General features: G+C 37.1%; 4 protein-coding genes across 5 annotated transcripts; 3 read left to right on the forward strand and 1 right to left on the reverse strand.

Moving 5' to 3' along the window:
* Positions 1 to 275: 275 nt before the first annotated feature.
* LOC137955929 (SEC1 family transport protein SLY1-like) lies at positions 276 to 2,572 on the reverse strand. Its single transcript, XM_068803156.1, has 2 exons — positions 2,412 to 2,572; positions 276 to 2,255 (listed from the first exon to the last, which is right to left on the reverse strand). Exons 1-2 carry the CDS (start codon positions 2,440 to 2,442, stop codon positions 412 to 414), a joined length of 1,875 nt encoding a protein of 624 aa, XP_068659257.1. The 5' UTR covers positions 2,443 to 2,572; the 3' UTR covers positions 276 to 411.
* Positions 2,573 to 2,860: 288 nt separating this feature from the next.
* On the forward strand, positions 2,861 to 9,323 carry LOC137956395 (uncharacterized). 2 transcript variants are annotated; one of them, XM_068803879.1, is made up of 12 exons: positions 2,861 to 3,015; positions 3,647 to 3,809; positions 4,091 to 4,168; positions 4,757 to 4,872; positions 5,024 to 5,077; positions 5,272 to 5,359; positions 5,446 to 5,538; positions 6,972 to 7,012; positions 7,179 to 7,232; positions 7,335 to 7,498; positions 8,607 to 8,676; positions 8,995 to 9,323. In XM_068803879.1, the coding sequence occupies exons 1-12, from the start codon at positions 2,920 to 2,922 to the stop codon at positions 9,118 to 9,120; spliced, it is 1,143 nt and encodes a 380-aa protein (XP_068659980.1). In that variant the 5' UTR covers positions 2,861 to 2,919; the 3' UTR covers positions 9,121 to 9,323. The 2 variants fall into 2 exon arrangements, with proteins under 2 accessions (XP_068659980.1, XP_068659982.1); XM_068803881.1 differs by having other exon boundaries at positions 3,647 to 3,797.
* A 539-nt stretch (positions 9,324 to 9,862) lies between these two features.
* LOC137955122 (chaperone protein dnaJ 20, chloroplastic-like) lies at positions 9,863 to 10,267 on the forward strand. Its single transcript, XM_068801992.1, has one exon. The coding sequence runs from the start codon at positions 9,863 to 9,865 to the stop codon at positions 10,265 to 10,267; it is 405 nt and encodes a 134-aa protein (XP_068658093.1).
* A 2,065-nt stretch (positions 10,268 to 12,332) lies between these two features.
* Positions 12,333 to 12,788, forward strand: LOC137955123 (RING-H2 finger protein ATL64-like). Its single transcript, XM_068801993.1, has one exon. The coding sequence runs from the start codon at positions 12,333 to 12,335 to the stop codon at positions 12,786 to 12,788; it is 456 nt and encodes a 151-aa protein (XP_068658094.1).
* The last annotated feature ends 4,877 nt before the right edge of the window (positions 12,789 to 17,665 follow it).

Below are 17,665 nucleotides of genomic sequence, written 5' to 3' on the forward strand. Positions count from 1 at the left end.
TACAGTCGATAGAAATCAAATACCATAGTTTCATGTGCTTTCCCAAATATGTTTACAAGGTGCAAAATGAACAAGTGGAGTTACATATTAGATATAAACAGTTGCACGCCATGCATATGGAAGACATGCTTTGACAACCTAAATCAGAAGCAGATGTGGAACTTCAACAATAATGTAGAGTCAGGCAAAGGTAGCAACTCTTGCACAAAAGTTGAACAACATGAGAAAATTAAGCTAAATCATCTAACTTACAGGTATTCGTCTGCAACAATCTATTTCAATCTTGAATCCTGGGTCCCAACATATTGTCACTTTCACAATAAATCCAAACATTGGTGTTATATTCCCCATAATTCATTTGAATGCTAATAACAAACTCCAAAAGAAAAAACTACCAAGCTATCTTTTTTTCTAATGGGTTGTATTATCATTACTGCTACCACCTAATCCCATTTTTTGTCCCAACACTGTAAGCTGCTCAATGAACTCGACCCCGGAAAGGACCTCTGTTGTTCCATAAATCACATGCTTACTTGGTTGCTGCCTCTGAGCCATTTCCTGCAAGCTGCCATACTCCATATAATTCCCACCACCAATCATAAAAACTATTGCTTCTTTGAAAGGACCTTTCAAGTGGCCTCCACTGGCCCCTGAACTAGATTTTGGGGCTCGTGGATCAAACACAAGGTATGAATCGACCTCTGGATTCGGCTTCCCATCCATTATAGCCTCTACTGTCCTAGTAACAGCCAGCTGTCTCCCTTCAGACAAGAGACTTTTCATTCCTGCTGTGACTGCACTAATAGACTGTCCATACAGCTTCTCAGCCCAATCCACTATATTGCTCTTGCTTGCAGAATTGGCTGAAGCCATGGAAGTGTTCAAAGATTTAATTTTCTTCACATATTGGAATGCACAGGAATCCACCTCAGACTCCCTTAAAGCAACATCTATGGCCTCAACTTCAGACTGTGGGATCATCTCTGTTGCAAGGAGATAGATTATAGCAAGCCTTAGCTTGTCTGTTTTTGTCCCTTTACCTCTAAGTGCACTCAGTAATGCGTTTCTATCGATGCTTTCTTTCACTAGCATATCACTCTCAAGGGTACAATATGCATCTAATGTTCTTTCTTTGATCTTATCCAACAAAACAGACAATATATTCATATGTTTATCAATGAGCTTCTTCCTTTCTGTAAGCTCTGGAAGGGAATTCACCGCATTCATCAAGTGTTTAGTGTGGCCAATCAAGTCTGGACCATCAAAGTCTGCCCCATCATGTGCCCCAGTACGCTGATTTACCTCGTCAACATCTTGCTTGTATTTTTCCAATTGGGTTTGTATCTCTTCAGCAGCTTTTGGAAATGGGGAAGATGCATTGGACACCCAGAATGGATCTGAGTAGTCCAGTTCATAAGATTGGTTTCCACCCTTTTCCCCTTGGACAGTCAATCTGTTTAGCTTTAAACCTAGCACATCATGCACAAGTGGACGGTACGTCCAATCATGTTGAATTGCTACTGCAGGCTCAAAATTGCGATCAAATATACAGAGAACTGGTCTCTGGAAAGAGCTCCCCAAATTACCACCCTCAGTAAACAAATTGTTCTTTGTCATTAAATGGTCCCTCAACCTTGCATCTAAGGCAGATGCAACCATCTCTGCAGGGCCTCCCTGGACGCAACGTATAATTGGAACGACCCCAAGTGTTACCAGAACACAGAATAACCCACTTAGAAGCCTTTCCACAATCTCCTCAATTTCTCGTTCTCCAGCCTTGGGGTCATTGAGCTGAACGTAAGTCGTGGGTTGAGCAAGCGAGAACATATTGTCTTCAAGGGTTATAAATTCCAAATACTGATCGTAGATTTTGCCAACCCGATTGACTGATTCGGAATTGAGAAGGTCCGTTGCAAGGTTCTCAAGCAAGGGGCGGGGGATGGAGGTCGAGAAATTTAGGTGGAAAATATCGTACAGAGAGCGAGACGCGTCAGATACAATCCGCGAGATATTAGCTGAATTAGGCTGAACAAAGTAGATGGCGGGGACGTCGGGAATCGTTTGCCTTTCTTTCTCGATCAAGAAATACAGAGTAATCCCATGTTTACGCAGATCTTTGACGTGGATTAGCGGCGACAATACATCACGGCAGAATTTGTCTAAAATTAATACTTTGTAAACTTCTGCAGAGGAATTGGAAGTGCCGGTGGTTGCATTGGGAGTTTGGTTGAGATTTAGCATCCTAATTACACAACCTGAAGACAGACATTAGATCAGCGAGTTCCCATTTCCAGGCACAAGTTTCATGTTTTCGGGAGGTTTTTGCCTTTTCTTTTCCTTTTTTTTTTCTCTCGCTTGATTTCTGCTGGCTAAAACTGGAAACGAAATTGAACCAGTGGCAGACGACGTACCTGTTTGTTTCTGCCGGAGATTGAGCGCCATGTATGCTGTGAAACTTGCTAGGATAGTTAAGAGACCGATTACTTCTCTCCTGCTTTATGGAGCTCAAATTTAGTTGGAAGGACCAGCAACAGGAGGAGGCGTTTAATTTTTACAGAGTAAACTGCTTCAAGCTTCCTCTGTTTCGGTCGAGATCGACAAACACCGGACTAAAGCGTATGGGCTGATATTTCATACTTTACTGAACCCGGCTCTTCGTCCCTTCGGCCCTTCGGCCCAGATCTTAAGATGGCAGCCGTCCGGAGACAATTTATTCTTTTTAATAAAATTATATGCTTGAATAAAATTATAATAAAAATATTTTTACATTTATTTGTTTATTTCGCTTTCCCCTTGGATGGATTCGTCTTTTCCTTCGTGAGGTCGGGAATTGACTTTCTTCCTTAAAGAGCAAGAGCGCTCTCTCAAGTGATTACAGCCATTAGTAAGAGTGAGATAGTGTCAAACGGAAAGAAGAAAATGAAGAGCATTCCTCTACTATTAATGGGTTGTGGAGGCGTTGGCCGCCAGCTTCTTCATCATATTATCGATACTCGATCTTTGCATGCCAAACAGGTAATCAAAAGAAAAAAAGCTTTACTTTTTTTGTTGTTATTGTCGATCCTGGTAATTATAAACTTATGGATACGCGTGTTAGGTTGCAGAAGTTGGTTTGTGTTGATGATAATGTAGGCACTTCTTTGTTTCTGGGTTCTAATTTTGCTTGGTTTATATTGTGAATATTTACTTTCCTTCAACTTTATTGATTTCTTGTTTTTTATGATTGATGATTTTGTGACGAAAGGGAGAACTCTTATGAAACAATTGAAAAATGACTTTTTTAGTCGTTTCTCAGCACGATTATCTGGCATTCAAAGACTATGTGCGAATAAGATTAGTGAAAATAGAAGGGGAATGAGGTATAAGTGTTAGAAAAAAGAGTTTGCTACAGATATCGAAGAGAAAAACCCATGCTCTGAGGAGTGGAACTTTGAAAGTCTACTGGAAGTTGCTAAGACTTGAGAGGTATTATGTCAGTAAATGTGATGCTGGTGTGGAGCTTGAATGTGTTGAACTTGCAATAAATGAAAATTAAGGTGTTATTACGTTTATTGAAGGTTTTGTTTGTATATATATTTTTGAACGGTAGATTTTTTCTATACAGTTTTATGTATACTGTAGTAATGCTGCTTCAGTATCACTTCAGGGGCTGCTTTTACGAGTTGTGGGAGTGTCAGACAGCCAAACCTTGGTTGTAGCTCCGGATGTTTTCACAACAGGTCTAAATGATAATTACTTGGCAGAACTCTGCCGGCTTAAGTCTTCTGGTTCTTCGTTGACAGCCATGAACAAGTTTGGTAATTCTTCAGGTCTCTAATAGGAAGAAGACATCTATTTCATATGACTTAGTTAATTAATTTCCTTGTCTCATTGTGGAACTGCTTTTTCCGTGGATTTCTATTTCACTTCAATTTTATTTTTATATGGACTTCATGATTTTTTATTTCCAGGATATCTTTTAGTTCCAGGCAATGTTTTGAAGGTTCTCTTGGATTAAGTTACTCTTTTGAACGATTTTATATATCTGTTTCTTAAGCAGATTTCATTTACATATTCTCTTCTCTGTGGTTTTGTATTTTTGTTGGTGTAGGTGAATGCCAAATATTCAAGAACTTTGAAGTGACAAAAAAAATAGTCGATGTTGCTGCCTTACTTGGAAGATCAACTGGTTTGTAGTATGTCCAATCTCAGGTGTTCCTTTATACTTTATATGTTTGCCATTTTTGAAACATTCTTTAATGTGGCATTTAGAAGTTTTAAATGGAATGGATAAACTTGAGGATATTAGAGATAGAAAACTGATTGCCCTTCTTAACGTCCTTGAGTTGATCAAACAATTTAAACTTGCAACTGGCTGGAGGTGGGGGGGGGGGGGGGGGGGTTGTGGCCATGGTGCATAGAAATTTTTACAGTGTGTTATTCATCTGTGCCTAATGTCTGTTGAGAACCTACCTGATTGAGACTTGACAGCAGCTTTTGATGGTTCATGAGGTGATAGAAATCTCTGCATCCAATCTTGCTTCAACAGTTCATTGATGTTATGATTGGCTAATGTTTTATGTCTACTCTATCCTGGTGTAACACTCTTCTTCTGACTGGAGACCTTATATTAAGTGCTGCTTAACTGACAGAATCACAATTCAACTGGCTTCAGTGATTCATAAAATAAAGAAAAGTCATTGATTGCCTTCTGGTATTTATGTTATCTTTGATATTAATTGCCTTCTGATATTTATAATATTTTTATTTTGCATAGGTTTGGTACTGATTGACTGCTCTGCTAGTTCTGAAACTGTCGGACTCTTGAATCGAGCTGTTGATCTGGGCTGCTGCATTGTGCTGGCAAATAAGAAACCACTTACATCTAAAATAGTAAGTTATTTTTCCAATTCTCTTCATTTAATGTAGGAAGTAAAGTGGTCCACATTTCTTTCTTGACCATGTTTTGCTTCTATTCTTAGCTTATCATGTTGCTAGAACTGTTCATGATGCATTTGACATCTTTATTCATTTAATTACACAGGAAGATTATGAAAATTTTGTCTTAAACTTGCGCCAAATACGTTGTGAATCAACTGTAAGTTTGGCTCATGGACATTAATAACCTTCTTTTCATTTTATTTCATTTGTTTTCTATTTTTTAATTTCTCTCTAGCTCTTTTCAGCTAAATATTGCCAATAAGTTCAAATTGTACTAGTATAAAAACCTATCTTTATCTGATTATTAATATTTTTCCTATGAGTTGTTAACTATGGAATTTGCATTGCTAGGTTGGAGCTGGTCTTCCTGTGATAACTTCGTTAATCCGTATAATTGCATCTGGAGACACTGTGCACCGTGTTGTTGGGAGTTTAAGTGGTATGGTTTTTCCAAGCCTCTCAGGCATTTATGATGGTTTTATTAGGGGACCATATTCATATCCTTTACGTGTGGGAACTTAACAGGTACACTTGGATATGTGATGAGTGAGTTAGAAGACGGAAAGCCATTCAGTCAGGTTGTCCGAGCAGCTAAAAGTCTGGATTATACAGAACCAGGTCTGCTTGATTAGTATATTCTTAGACTGTCTAATTTTTTTTTGCATGGAAAAGATGGTTTTACCAGTGGTTCCTTCTCCACTATATGTTTTTAGCAGTTTTCTTTGTTGATGCTTTACTTTTTTGGAAAGGATTTGTTGATATTTATCTAAATCAAGTATATTTCTTGTAATGGTTACTGTTTCAAGAGATGTAGTTAATACTGATATTATTTTACTACTTATAGTGGTATTTTTTACTCTTTCCCTAATGCACTGTTAGAAAAAGAGCATTCAAAACAATTTTGTGCTTGTATTGGCTTTCAGCCATATTTCCTAATCTTTGAATCTTAATAAAAATTTCAACTCACTGTAAAACAGGAAACAGTACAGATAAAAAAGCAAAGGATCACGATATTAGAGAATTAAATGATTTGAAGTGAAAGAAGCTTAAGTAGAGATGAAGACAGAGAAGTCCTCAAGGTAGGATGAATTGGAGAAGTATGCCTGTTGTGGTTGAATAGGGTCCTTAACAAGGTAAAGATGAGAAATATGCGAAGTTGTGGTGCCATATCCAAGACTGGATAAGGCATTCAGAGTCATGATGCATTTGACAGTTCCTTGTCAAGCTAACAGTGCTGCTGATTTTTTAGCTAAGGAGGGGGTGGACCTTCAACCTCTTGTTATAGCGGGCCTCCTTTATAGTCTTGTTGTGTTACTGCCTTCAAACTTGCTCTTTTTGGGAAAAAAACCACTAAAACTATGGAGTGTCTAATAGAAGGTTTCCAAAATTAATGATCTAAGACTTAAGGTTTGAGCTGCTATTTTATTGGACTGCAAAGAAAATGTGTACATTGCAAATTGATGACTTACATGCTCCTGTGGAGACTTTACCTTGTTTTGATCAGCTCAAAAAAGGGGGGTGGGGGGGGGATTGAGGAGGAGGATTTAGCATTAGCAATTAATGGTGAGTGTCTGAACTGGTGATTTAAAGTGTGTAATTATGTGTTAGGTGGATTGAAGAAGTCTAAAGGCTAATTTATGTGGGGGAAGTCATTGCAATTAAGAAAGTCATCTTCCAAATAACTCTCTGCAAGTAATTCGTACGTAAGATAAGTTTTGCCCCATTTAGCCTGTAATTATAAAAGGTTCTGCTGGTTGAGATCAGAATCTCATATTACATGTTGTTTGTTATCTAATGCATGCTCTCTAGTATGTTATTCGAAAGCAACATGATCCTCTTGCATTTGTGCTTCTCTAGTTTCAAGTTACTGACATTCCTCTTGCATCTTATGGGATTTATTTTTTATTTGTTATGAAGGGATCGTCTCAAGGGATTTGAATGTCTTTAATGTGCGACAAAGGCTGTTGTGTTTTCATTCAGTTTTTTAATTCAGTTGCTAAATGGCACTGTTTTTTGTTCCCATTCATTTACTTATTGCCACTTACAAACAGATCCACGTGATGACCTTGGTGGGATGGATGTTGCAAGAAAGGTTTGAATCCATAACTGAGAATGCAAATGCATATATATAGGACATTGTTCATTATGTGCATTTGTGAGAGGATGCGCTTTAGCTATAGAAATATGCTTTAGCTCTCTCGTCAATCAACATTCTGCTTCATAAGTATTTAACTATGGCTTTATGGTTGTTGAAACAGGGTTTGATCTTAGCACGACTTCTTGGATTGAAGATTAACATGGATGACATTAAGGTTTTGAAACCAATTTTCTCCATCATTTGTTCTAGGTTAGTCCAACGAGTACACACAAATATTTTTATTTGACAAAGTAATTGTGGTATAAAAAATATACAGGTGGACAGTTTGTACCCGGATGAGATGGGACCCTGTTTAATGACAATTGAAGAATTTATGGATAAAGGCCTCCCATTAATTGATAAAGATATTGCGGAGAGAGTTCAAAAATCATCATCAGAAGGAAATGTTCTCCGTTATGTTTGTACAATTGAGGGGTCAAGGTATTTTGTTGATCTGGCTCTTGGTTTGTTACTTCCTCCTTTTTCCTTATTGCTCTTTTTAGAAGATACTGCCTAATCAATTTCAAAATGGGGCAGTAAAGATTTGAATTTTAAAAATTTATGACATGAATTATAAAAATAACCAAAGAAAAGCTGTCATCATACATTTCCATATTCTGGATAAGCGATAAGTAAGTATTGAATTTTTATTTCCTGACAAATGAGACTGTCATTTGAGAAAGGTGGAAATACACTGTAGGGCAAAGCTGCTCCATGCAAGCAACAAACTAGAAAACAGAAAATCAGAACAATATCAGGTTGGCCCTGGTTATCTCACAGCAAGTGGCTGCTGTTGCATGCCCTCCCTTGCAAGAGCATCTGTAATATTAGGTATGAGACCCTGAGAATTCCCGCCTAAATAAATGTCTTGAATCTCCATAAGTATATGCCAAAGGTGTAAGGGGCTGTAAGCCTTTTGAGCGCCATTTGATAAACACCTAATAGGTACCCTTGACTTCAAAGGGGTCTGAGAGCTTCTCCTTGTAGCATCTTGGTGCTCAAACATTGGGTTACTGTACTATAGAACCCTGCATTTATATTAAATAGTCTAAAACCTGGCAAGGCCGGTTAGCCAAGTAGTCTAACTATAAAGTTGTCAATCCACTCAATGGATTGCTTGGTCAGGAATAGTGCTAGACGGATAAAGAGCAGCTGAACTAAATACAACCATCATGACATGGTTATTCAGCTATAAGCATTACTAATACTGAGCATGTTAACCATTTGCTGAAACTTGTATCATTTTGGAGGATCTTGACTTTGGGAAGTTTTGTGTTATATGGTCACATGCAAAACAATTGTAGCTTGCAAGTGTATAATTTAGAGAATACTGGACAATTGAGCACCTTAAAGAAAAAAAAAAAAAAACTCAGGATAATCAAACTTATGAAACGACCATTCTGCCTTTTTGTGGTGTTGGTTGAACCTTTCAACTTGGGTGAAGTCATTCCCAGAATATAATACTGCTTGGAGAACAAGTTTTTTGCTGATGTGATGTTGCAAACACTTTACTGAAGAAGCTGTAAGTGAATTTGTTCTTGCTTAGCAGGTGTCAAGTGGGCCTTCAAGAGCTACCAAAAAATTCTCCTTTGGGACGATTGAGAGGAAGCGACAATTTGGTAATCTAGTTTAGTAGCTTTCAAATGATGTTTTCGTAAACATTTCGTGAATAGGGCCAACTATTGAGTTCCTTGCATCATATTGCATGTGATTCATTTTGGGACCTCCTACCATCATGAGCAGAAATGCTATGGCCCCAAATACATGATGTTACAACCACTGAGCATGAAAGAGACATCCAAGTATTGGATCAACAGCCGTTATGCATATAAATCACTGGTTATTTAGGAATAGAAAATTTGCGCAGGTTCTGATACTTGCATCTAAAAGTCACAATCCTTGGGGGCTTTTTTGAGTAATTTTTGACAAATTTGCAGGTGGAGATATATAGTAGGTGTTACAAGAAGTTGCCTTTGGTGATTCAAGGAGCTGGGGCTGGAAATGACACCACAGCTGCAGGAGTCCTAGCTGATGTCATTGATCTCCAAGATCGCTTTCCTTGAACCATGGTAGTGTGTGGCTCTAGTTAGAATTAGGAAGAATAGGAAGCACAAATAACTGAGAGTGCTGAAAGCTGTTGTGAGCAAATTAAAAATCTATTGCTACTTGGTTTGTAACTAGACCTTATAAATGATTCCAAAATCATTCAAGGTAACTTAGAAACATTGAAGACCATATGAATAATATGTATTTTTTCTTTCTTCTCCATGGACGTTCTCTAGTCTTATAAATTATAGAAGAGTCTAGGGTAGGCCTTGAGTATTTTTTCTTCTTTAGAAAAAAGTTGCCATTTCTTCTTTATATTTACAATACTACCATTATTTATATTTTCTTATAAACAAATTGATTAATACAAGAAAATTCTTAAATAAAATTAAAACCGTGAGGTAATAAAAATAAAAATAAATCAATTTTTATAGAAGATAGGAGATGAGGATTCCAGAAATAATTATTTCCATTTAGAGAAAAGTTGATATTTCTGTGCATGAAAGCTATCTCAGAGTCATCCAGTCCCCACGCGCTTACTTGAAGACACAACACGAAACCTCTATAAAACCTTTTAAACTTCTCCTTTTCTCTTCCATCATCTCTCTATATTCTCCTCTGGTCTCTTCCGGCGTTTTCAAAACCATGCAAGCTCACTTCACCCGCACGACTTTCTGCTCCCCACAATTCCCTTTTTCCCAGAAGCGAACGGGCTTCACAGTGGGCCTCCGGGTTCCTACAAAACAATCGCCGGCAATAATGGTGGCGGCCTCCACCACCATGTATGATATTCTGTCTGTAAGAGAGTCGGCCGGACAGGATGAGATCAAAGCGGCGTTTAGAAAGCTGGCACGGAAGTGTCACCCAGACACTTGTGGCTCTGGGAAAAAAGACGATTTTACGAAGCTGTTCATTCAGGTACGAGAGGCCTACCGTGTTTTGTCCGATTCTGTTCTCCGAGAGGAGTACGATTCCCAGCTGAGAAACGGGTACGATTCTGCAGTTCTGAATTGTAGAAGAAGAGGGGAGAAAGAGAGAGAGTTTGGCGACTGGGAGGCGCAACTGGAGGGACTTCGGAGAAGATTCTCTGGTCGGAAAGCTGGGTCGAGTTGGGGAAGTCGGATGAGAGCCACAGCGGTTGCCCGTGCTTCTTCAACAGCTTGAACATAATTACAGTTTCTGTAACTTCTTTCTTCTTGTAAATAATAAATCCTTCTATAAATAGTTGCATATTCCATAGAAAGATCAAACTTCATGTAAAATCTTCCGTGCTAAATGGAAACAGTGCGCATTCTACAAAGATCAAACTATCTCTAAATTCTTTTGTGCGAAGCTTTTGAAACACCCCATTTGATTTCGGCAAATACGCTTTAGTTCATGAATCATGATTGGGATCACCCCGTCCAAACTATATGTGAATTACTGTAACGGAAAATGAAGAACTAACAGCCAATTTCAATTTTCAGTAGCCGGGAGCTTCGTTGATGAACACTTTACAACTTGAAAGTTTGAAACTGTCAGACATACGAGATAACTCTTGCATTGCGAGTTGTTTTCTGATTATTCAATTGACCCATGAAACGGCTCTTTCGTGAAGTTAGCAATCGGCATATTGATGGATTCGTATTCAATATTCTCAGAAAGCCTTATCCACTGAAGAGGTCAAATTCATAATCATCTATTAATATGTTTATGGAAAAGAAGTTCCCATGGCAAAGAAGTTCCCAAGATGGAAACTTCAATTGTGTAGGTTCCTAATCGTACTGTAGAGAGAAAGAGATAGAAATCCAAAAAAAAAAAAAAAAAAGAGTGAATAAGATGATTACAAAGAGCCAGTGAAAGAGACTCGTGTCTTATCTGAACTGTGAGTCGATCACTTTATTGAGTCTTTTAATTAGTATTTGGGTTAGTCGACCTCTTTTAATCACAGTAGAAAGACGAGTAGAACCCATCTAGAAGGGAGGCAGTCTCATCTTCCTATCCATCAACTAGCTCAATAATTTATGATGATCTCTCCAAACAAGCACCGTAGAAAACCTTGTAAATTATTTTAAAAAGTCAAAACCAACTTGGAAGCTCCTCGTTTCTCCCATTTCTCTTTTCTTTCTTGTTTCTAATACATCGATAACTCGCCAACTTTCCTATGTTTTGTCAACTTTCTCTTAGCTACCAGTCTTTGCACCTACAACAAAAGCTGAATCAAACTTTGACGCAAATCAGTGGCTTCGATTTCTCTTTCTTCTCTCCCCATAAAATGAATCTGACCAATTCTCTGCAATTTTTTGCTAGATTTTTACGCCCTTTGACTAGAATTGGTTTGTTTGAGTCAAGGTATAGAGACGAACCGATGTTAACTGCTCTCAAGAACGACTTAACAGTTCAGCCAATCCTGACTCGGCCGAATAATTCCGAAAAGTACAAAAGGAGTCTGCACTCTGCAGTACCCTTTTGGGGCAAACCATCAAATCGAGTCTGTGATTGCTTTCACAAAACCACCTACTGACTTTACCCATCTCTACTCAAAATTCTCGTCGTTGAGCCGACTCTCAACCTAAATTCAAGTTTTTTAATCCAACAACGACTTCCCAGACAAATCACATCTCACAATCACTTTGTTAATATCAAACGTCAGAAACTTCTGGCACTTTTTTCCAGCTTTTCTTTTTTCATCACGGCTGCTGTGAAATATTGTACAATCATCCTGTGCATGCAAGAGCTATCTGTCGTAGGGTCACAAGACCACTTACCAAAACGAAATCGTAGAGAAGAAAACTAACTCTTTCCTTAAATTAGCTGTAGCAGTAGCAGAGCAGAGGTTGCAGGAAGAAATCATATCATGACTTCTTATCTTTTCTTTACCCCTCTATCCAAGGTCTTCGATCTCTCAGATCTTTCTGGATCCAAATATGGCCCTTATTTTATTTCGGCAACAATTTGAAATGATTACGTTAACAAATCAAACAATTTAATACAATAAAAGCATTGCTTCAGTCAGAACTAGGCCATTCCAGTTGAGTCAATCAGATACTTTCATCTGGGTCCTTCCATTTCAGACTCCAGAACCCACTATACCCAAATGAACAGATTTATCATTTTCATTTTAAGTTGTCTGAGCAAATTCATTCATTCTGGTGATACAGGAGGTAAACCAGTTTCTGGGTAAATCTATATATATTTAGGCTCCGATACTTCTGGTAACTTAGACGTCTGCACCACGTTAATGGGAGTCATGGCAGCTCCAACTCTTGCACTCTGTCTTCCTCTTCTTGTTCTCATTGTCCTGTTCTTTCTGACTCTGATTCTGCAATCTCTACTCCCGCAGCTGTTTGCTTCTATATGGACGCGATTCATGATGGCTTCGCAATCTCCATTCCGAAGGTCAAATTCGAAACCAAAGAATTGGCTATTATCGAGTGATTACAAGGAAAAATTTGTCGTTAGTTGTTACAAAGGTGAAATGAGCTTCAAGGAAGAGGTCGAGTGTGGTGTTTGTATTTGTAAGATCAGCAGGGGCGAAGAGATCAGAGAGCTGAGATGTGAGCATCTCTTCCACAGGCACTGCTTGGACGGCTGGTGCGGGTATGGAAATGCAACATGCCCGATTTGTCGACGGCCACTATTGCCGCCTTTGCCGGGAGTTGATTGGAAGCATGGAGGAACTGGAAAGCACCGGTGTCCACTATAGATGATGAATGGGGTAAACCCTCGTTGTTTCTGTTACTGCATAAAGAAGATGATTTCTTTACCATAATATATATATTTGTTTATTTTTACTATTTATGCATCTAATGAGCATTCCATCAACTTGATCTAGTTTGTTTGTGAATTACTGCAATCCGCCCATTATTGGTTTCAAATTTATACGCTCAAGAACGATTTTAATACGGATCCCTATAGGTGCAACTTCTCAGATATATTTTTTAATTTTGAACTTCCGTGAAGGAATTTTCACCCTTTTTAACTGATTTCATGTTTCTTCTTCGTCTCAAATCCTTTTCACGCCACTTCTTAAAATCCATTTATCTGGTTCAAAGTAGTTCATATTTCTGGTTTTCAGATGATTTAGATGGAGTACTGGTTCCATCTAAATATGTTTCTTGTAGTGGTTTTTTCCAAGAGATAAAGCAGCTAGTGATATTTTTTCTCTTTTCCTAATAAAATATTTAAAAAAGAACACTTAAAACATTTTCTGCTTCTACTGGTTTTGAGCCGTACTTCCTCATCTTTTAATCTTAATAGAAATTAGACAAAGATAAACTGAAAGAACATGGAATCATAATGGCAAATAATGGTCTCATATTCAAGACTGTATAAGGCATCCAGAGTTGCAATGCATATTACTGGTTTGGAGTTGTTTCTCATTTGTTTCATGCTCCTTGTAGAAGTCTTAATTCTTTGGTTAAGGAGGGGGTGAACCTTGAATTTTTCCATGTTAGTAGTATCTTGTCCTTTGCTTTGTAAATTGTTACTAGTCATTTTGTAATAGCTAGGCCTTACACCAACCTTTTTCATGGCATCTGAGCTAGTGTTTGTATGTGGTCCACCCATATAGTTCAGGTGTAAGAGTCATAAGAGGGTCTAGACATGAGAGGGAGTGTTAGAAAGTAGTCTCACCTATATTAATGAATAAAAAGATCTTATTTATTAATGGGAAAGAATCATCTAAACTTGGTTAGACATTTTGGGATAGGTCTTAGACCCAATATTATAGTGATAAGGGCTATTGTGATTTCATTGAATTTATTTATTTTTAATTCATTTGCTAAGTGGGTATGTTTTGTTGCAAAGTTCCATTCGTTCATATATTGCTACTCAGAAAATAGATTTTTGTGATGACCTCAATAAGATGGAAGTTACAAGAAAGATTTGAATCCATAACTATAGATTGTAAATGCATATGCACAAGATATTGTTCATTATGTACGTTTATGAGAGGACATGTTTTAACTATAGAAGCATGATTCAACAAGCTCATCAAATTACTTTTTGCTTCATATGGATTTGAAGTATGATTCAACTACCTCACTAATTAACTTTTTGCTTCATGTGTAGTTAGCTATTATTTTTTGTAAAAAATACTACATGTACATCCCTCATGCAATCAGTCGTGTCAAACTATTCTCACGCAACAATCCATAAACACAAATTTCCTTCTCAAACCTTTTTTCTCCCTTAACCAGCCGTGTCAAACTATTCTCACACAACAATCCATAAACACAAATTTCCTTCTCAAACCTTTTTTCTCCCTTAACAAATCCATCCCACTTACAAAACTTTCAAAGGCATACAACTTTGCAAGAATCCTCTCCTACAATCTCCCAACTTAAATATCTCACTAGTTCTAGATCCTACCATCCAACCTTATAAAAATAAGAGAAACTTTAAACTAAATATTTTTTCCTATTTACACGATACACAAAGAGAAAGTTCAACATGGAAATCTTCTAAATGTTGGCTAAAATCTTCCTTTTCTTTTTTTAAAATTTTATATAGAAAGTTATATAAAATAAATTATATTTGTTATTCAATCAATGAGAAAAAAGTCCTACTATTCATTTTTGGAAGGTGTCAAATCATCCAACTAATTTCACTTGGTATCAAAGTTAATGGTTTGATCCCAGAAGGGTTTGATCCAAGAAGATCATCTATTTCATAAACACAAGTTGTCCTCCAAACTGTTTTCTCTCTTTCAATGATCTTTCTAATTGTGGTTCACTTCAACACCAATGGCTTCTAATGTTATCTTCTTCCTTCTCAAACCCACCTATCTTTGCCACCTCTATCACACCCTCATATTTCTCAAAATCATGCAACATGATCTACGTTATTTGGAGATGTCAATGGGTTTCAGTATTGTGGCGACTCAATTTACTCTAATCAGTTAAAGGCAAGAAAGATATACTTAAACCAAACAATGCATACAAACATTAAAAATAACTAATGATCTTAGACTAGTGAGTAGGTTAGTAAGTGTGGAGAAACTTCTAACTCCCTCGTCGCCATCTAAAACCTAGTATCAGAAGCTAACAAGATATTTTGGCTCATAAATGGTTTAAATTTATCTTACAAATTGTTTGCTACAACCATCCTAGCATGACTACCCTTTTTTCCCCATGAGGAAATCATCCCTACACTATAAAACCATGATATGAGACTCTAAGAGTGACTTAGTTGTTCATTAATATTCTCTACCATGGTAGCAAATGCCTAAGGTTTCAACACATCTGTAGAAAAATAGTAAGAGTGTTTCTTTTTCTAATCTCAATTAATAATAAGATAAGAGTACCTCTTAGTTATTTAATTCCTATTAACCATCACAATCTTCTTGGCCCTCTACTCCTCTTGATCAACAAACAACCACTTCTATCACCATTCATTGCCAAATTGCCACAAACTCAACCATTTGGCCAAGATCTATTAGCACTAGCTCAACCACAACTTTGTCTAAACAAATCCCCATAGATTTGCCACCTTCTCCATCTCTGAACCTAAAAAGAACAACAATGGTTTATTGTTAACGACCTTAAATGCACACATTATCAATGACCCATATATGTTTACTAACACTTTTTCCTTATAGAGATACAAAGAGAGTGCGTGTAGGGATTCAATATTTTGTATGTTGTTGCAAAAGGTAACGTTGCGTTGCTCTCTAAATCCTACTGGTCCCTTTAACCTTTACAAATTAGCAAGAATCCTCTCCTACAATCTCACAACTAAAATATCTCACTAGCTCTAGATCCTACCATCAAGCCTTATAGAGATAAGAGAAATTCTAAACTCAAAAACTTTCTTATTTACACGATACACAAAGAGAAAGTTCAACATGGAAATCTTGTAAATGTTGGCTAAGTCTTTCTTTTCCTTTTTTTTTAATGTTATATAAAAAGTTATATAAAATAAATTGTATTTGTTATTCAATCAATGAGAAAAAAAAAGTCCTATTATTCATTTTAGGATGGTGTCAAATCATCCAATTAATTTCACTTGGTATCAAAGTTAATTGGTTGATCCTAGAAAATCGTCTATTTCATTCAAACACTAAAACACAAGTCGATCTCATTTGATGTCCTCTAGAATGTTTTCTCTTTTTCAATGATCTTTCTAACTACGGTTCACTTCAATACCAATGGCTTCCAAGGTTATCTTGTTCCTTCTCAAACCCAACTATGTTTGCCACCTTTGTCACACCCTCTTATTTGTCAAAATCATGTAACACAATCTGCGTTATTTGGAAAAGTCAATGGGTTTCAGTATTGTGGTCTTAATGTCTCATGGGATTTACCAACGGGTCCTTTCCACAACCTCCGCAAATCCTGAATGCAAACCTCAATCTATTCAGCATCAATTTGGAGTACGATGAATAGGTCCAACGAGAATAATTGTTTGTGAGTTGGCTAAATCTAATAATCTCATAGGAAGCACTTTGCCATATTGTTAGCCTTTAGATTGCAGATGAGGAGGTGGGTCAATTTACTCAAATTAATCAAAAGCAAAAAAGATATACTCACACCAAAAAATGCATGCAGACATTCAAATAACTAATGAGTAGGTTAATAAGTGCGGAAAGAGTTCTGACACCCTCGTTGTCGTCTAAAACTAGTATCATATGCTAACAAGATATTTTGGCTCCTAAATAGTTTATATTCATCCTATAAATTGTTTTCTACAACCACCCTAGCATGACTATCCCTTTTCCTCATTAGGAGGTCATCCCTATGCTACAAAGCCATGATATGCGACTCCAAGAGTGACCTAGTTCTTCATTAATATTCACTACATGGTAGCAAATGCCTTAGGTTTCAACAAATCTCTACAAAAACAGTAAGAGTAGTTCTTTTTCCAATCCCAATCAACAATAAGATAAGAGTACCTCTTAGTTATTTAATTCCTATTAGCCATCACAATCTTCTTGGCCCTCTACTCCTAATTCTCCTAATCAACAAGCAACCACTTCTATCACTATTCATTGCCAAATTGTAACAACACAACCATTTGCCCAAGATCTATTGGCACTAGTTCAACCACAACTTTGTCTAAACAAATGCTCATAGATTTGGCCACCCTCTCCATCTCTGAAACTAAAAAGAACAACAATGGTTTATTGTTAACGACCTTAAATGCACATATGATCAATGACCCATGTATGTTTGCTAACATTTTTTCCTTATAAAGGTACAAAGAGAGTGCATGTAGGGACTCGATAATTATCTGTTGTTGCAAAAGGTAAAGTTACGTTGCTCTCTCAATCCTTCTGGTCCCTTTAACATTTACAAATCTGCACAAATCCTCTCCTACAATCTCCCAACTTAAATATCTCTCTAGCTCTAGATCCTACCATCTAGCCTTATAAAGATAAGAAAAATTATAAACTCAAAAACTTTCCTATTTACACAATACATGAAGAGAAAGTCCAACATGGAAATCTTGCAAATATTTGACAAAATCTTCCTTTTCCTTTTTTATATACAATAAATTGTATTTGTTATTCAATCAATGGGAAAAAAATTCTCACTGTTCATTTTGGGAAGGTGTCAAATCATCCAACTAATTTCACTTGGT

The sequence above is a fragment of the Aristolochia californica genome, unplaced genomic scaffold (genome assembly GCF_029961685.1).
Source record: "Aristolochia californica isolate CCGP_79_NKW_82.1479 unplaced genomic scaffold, dmAriCali1.0.hap1 SCAF_2, whole genome shotgun sequence".
NCBI lineage: Eukaryota > Viridiplantae > Streptophyta > Magnoliopsida > Piperales > Aristolochiaceae > Aristolochia > Aristolochia californica.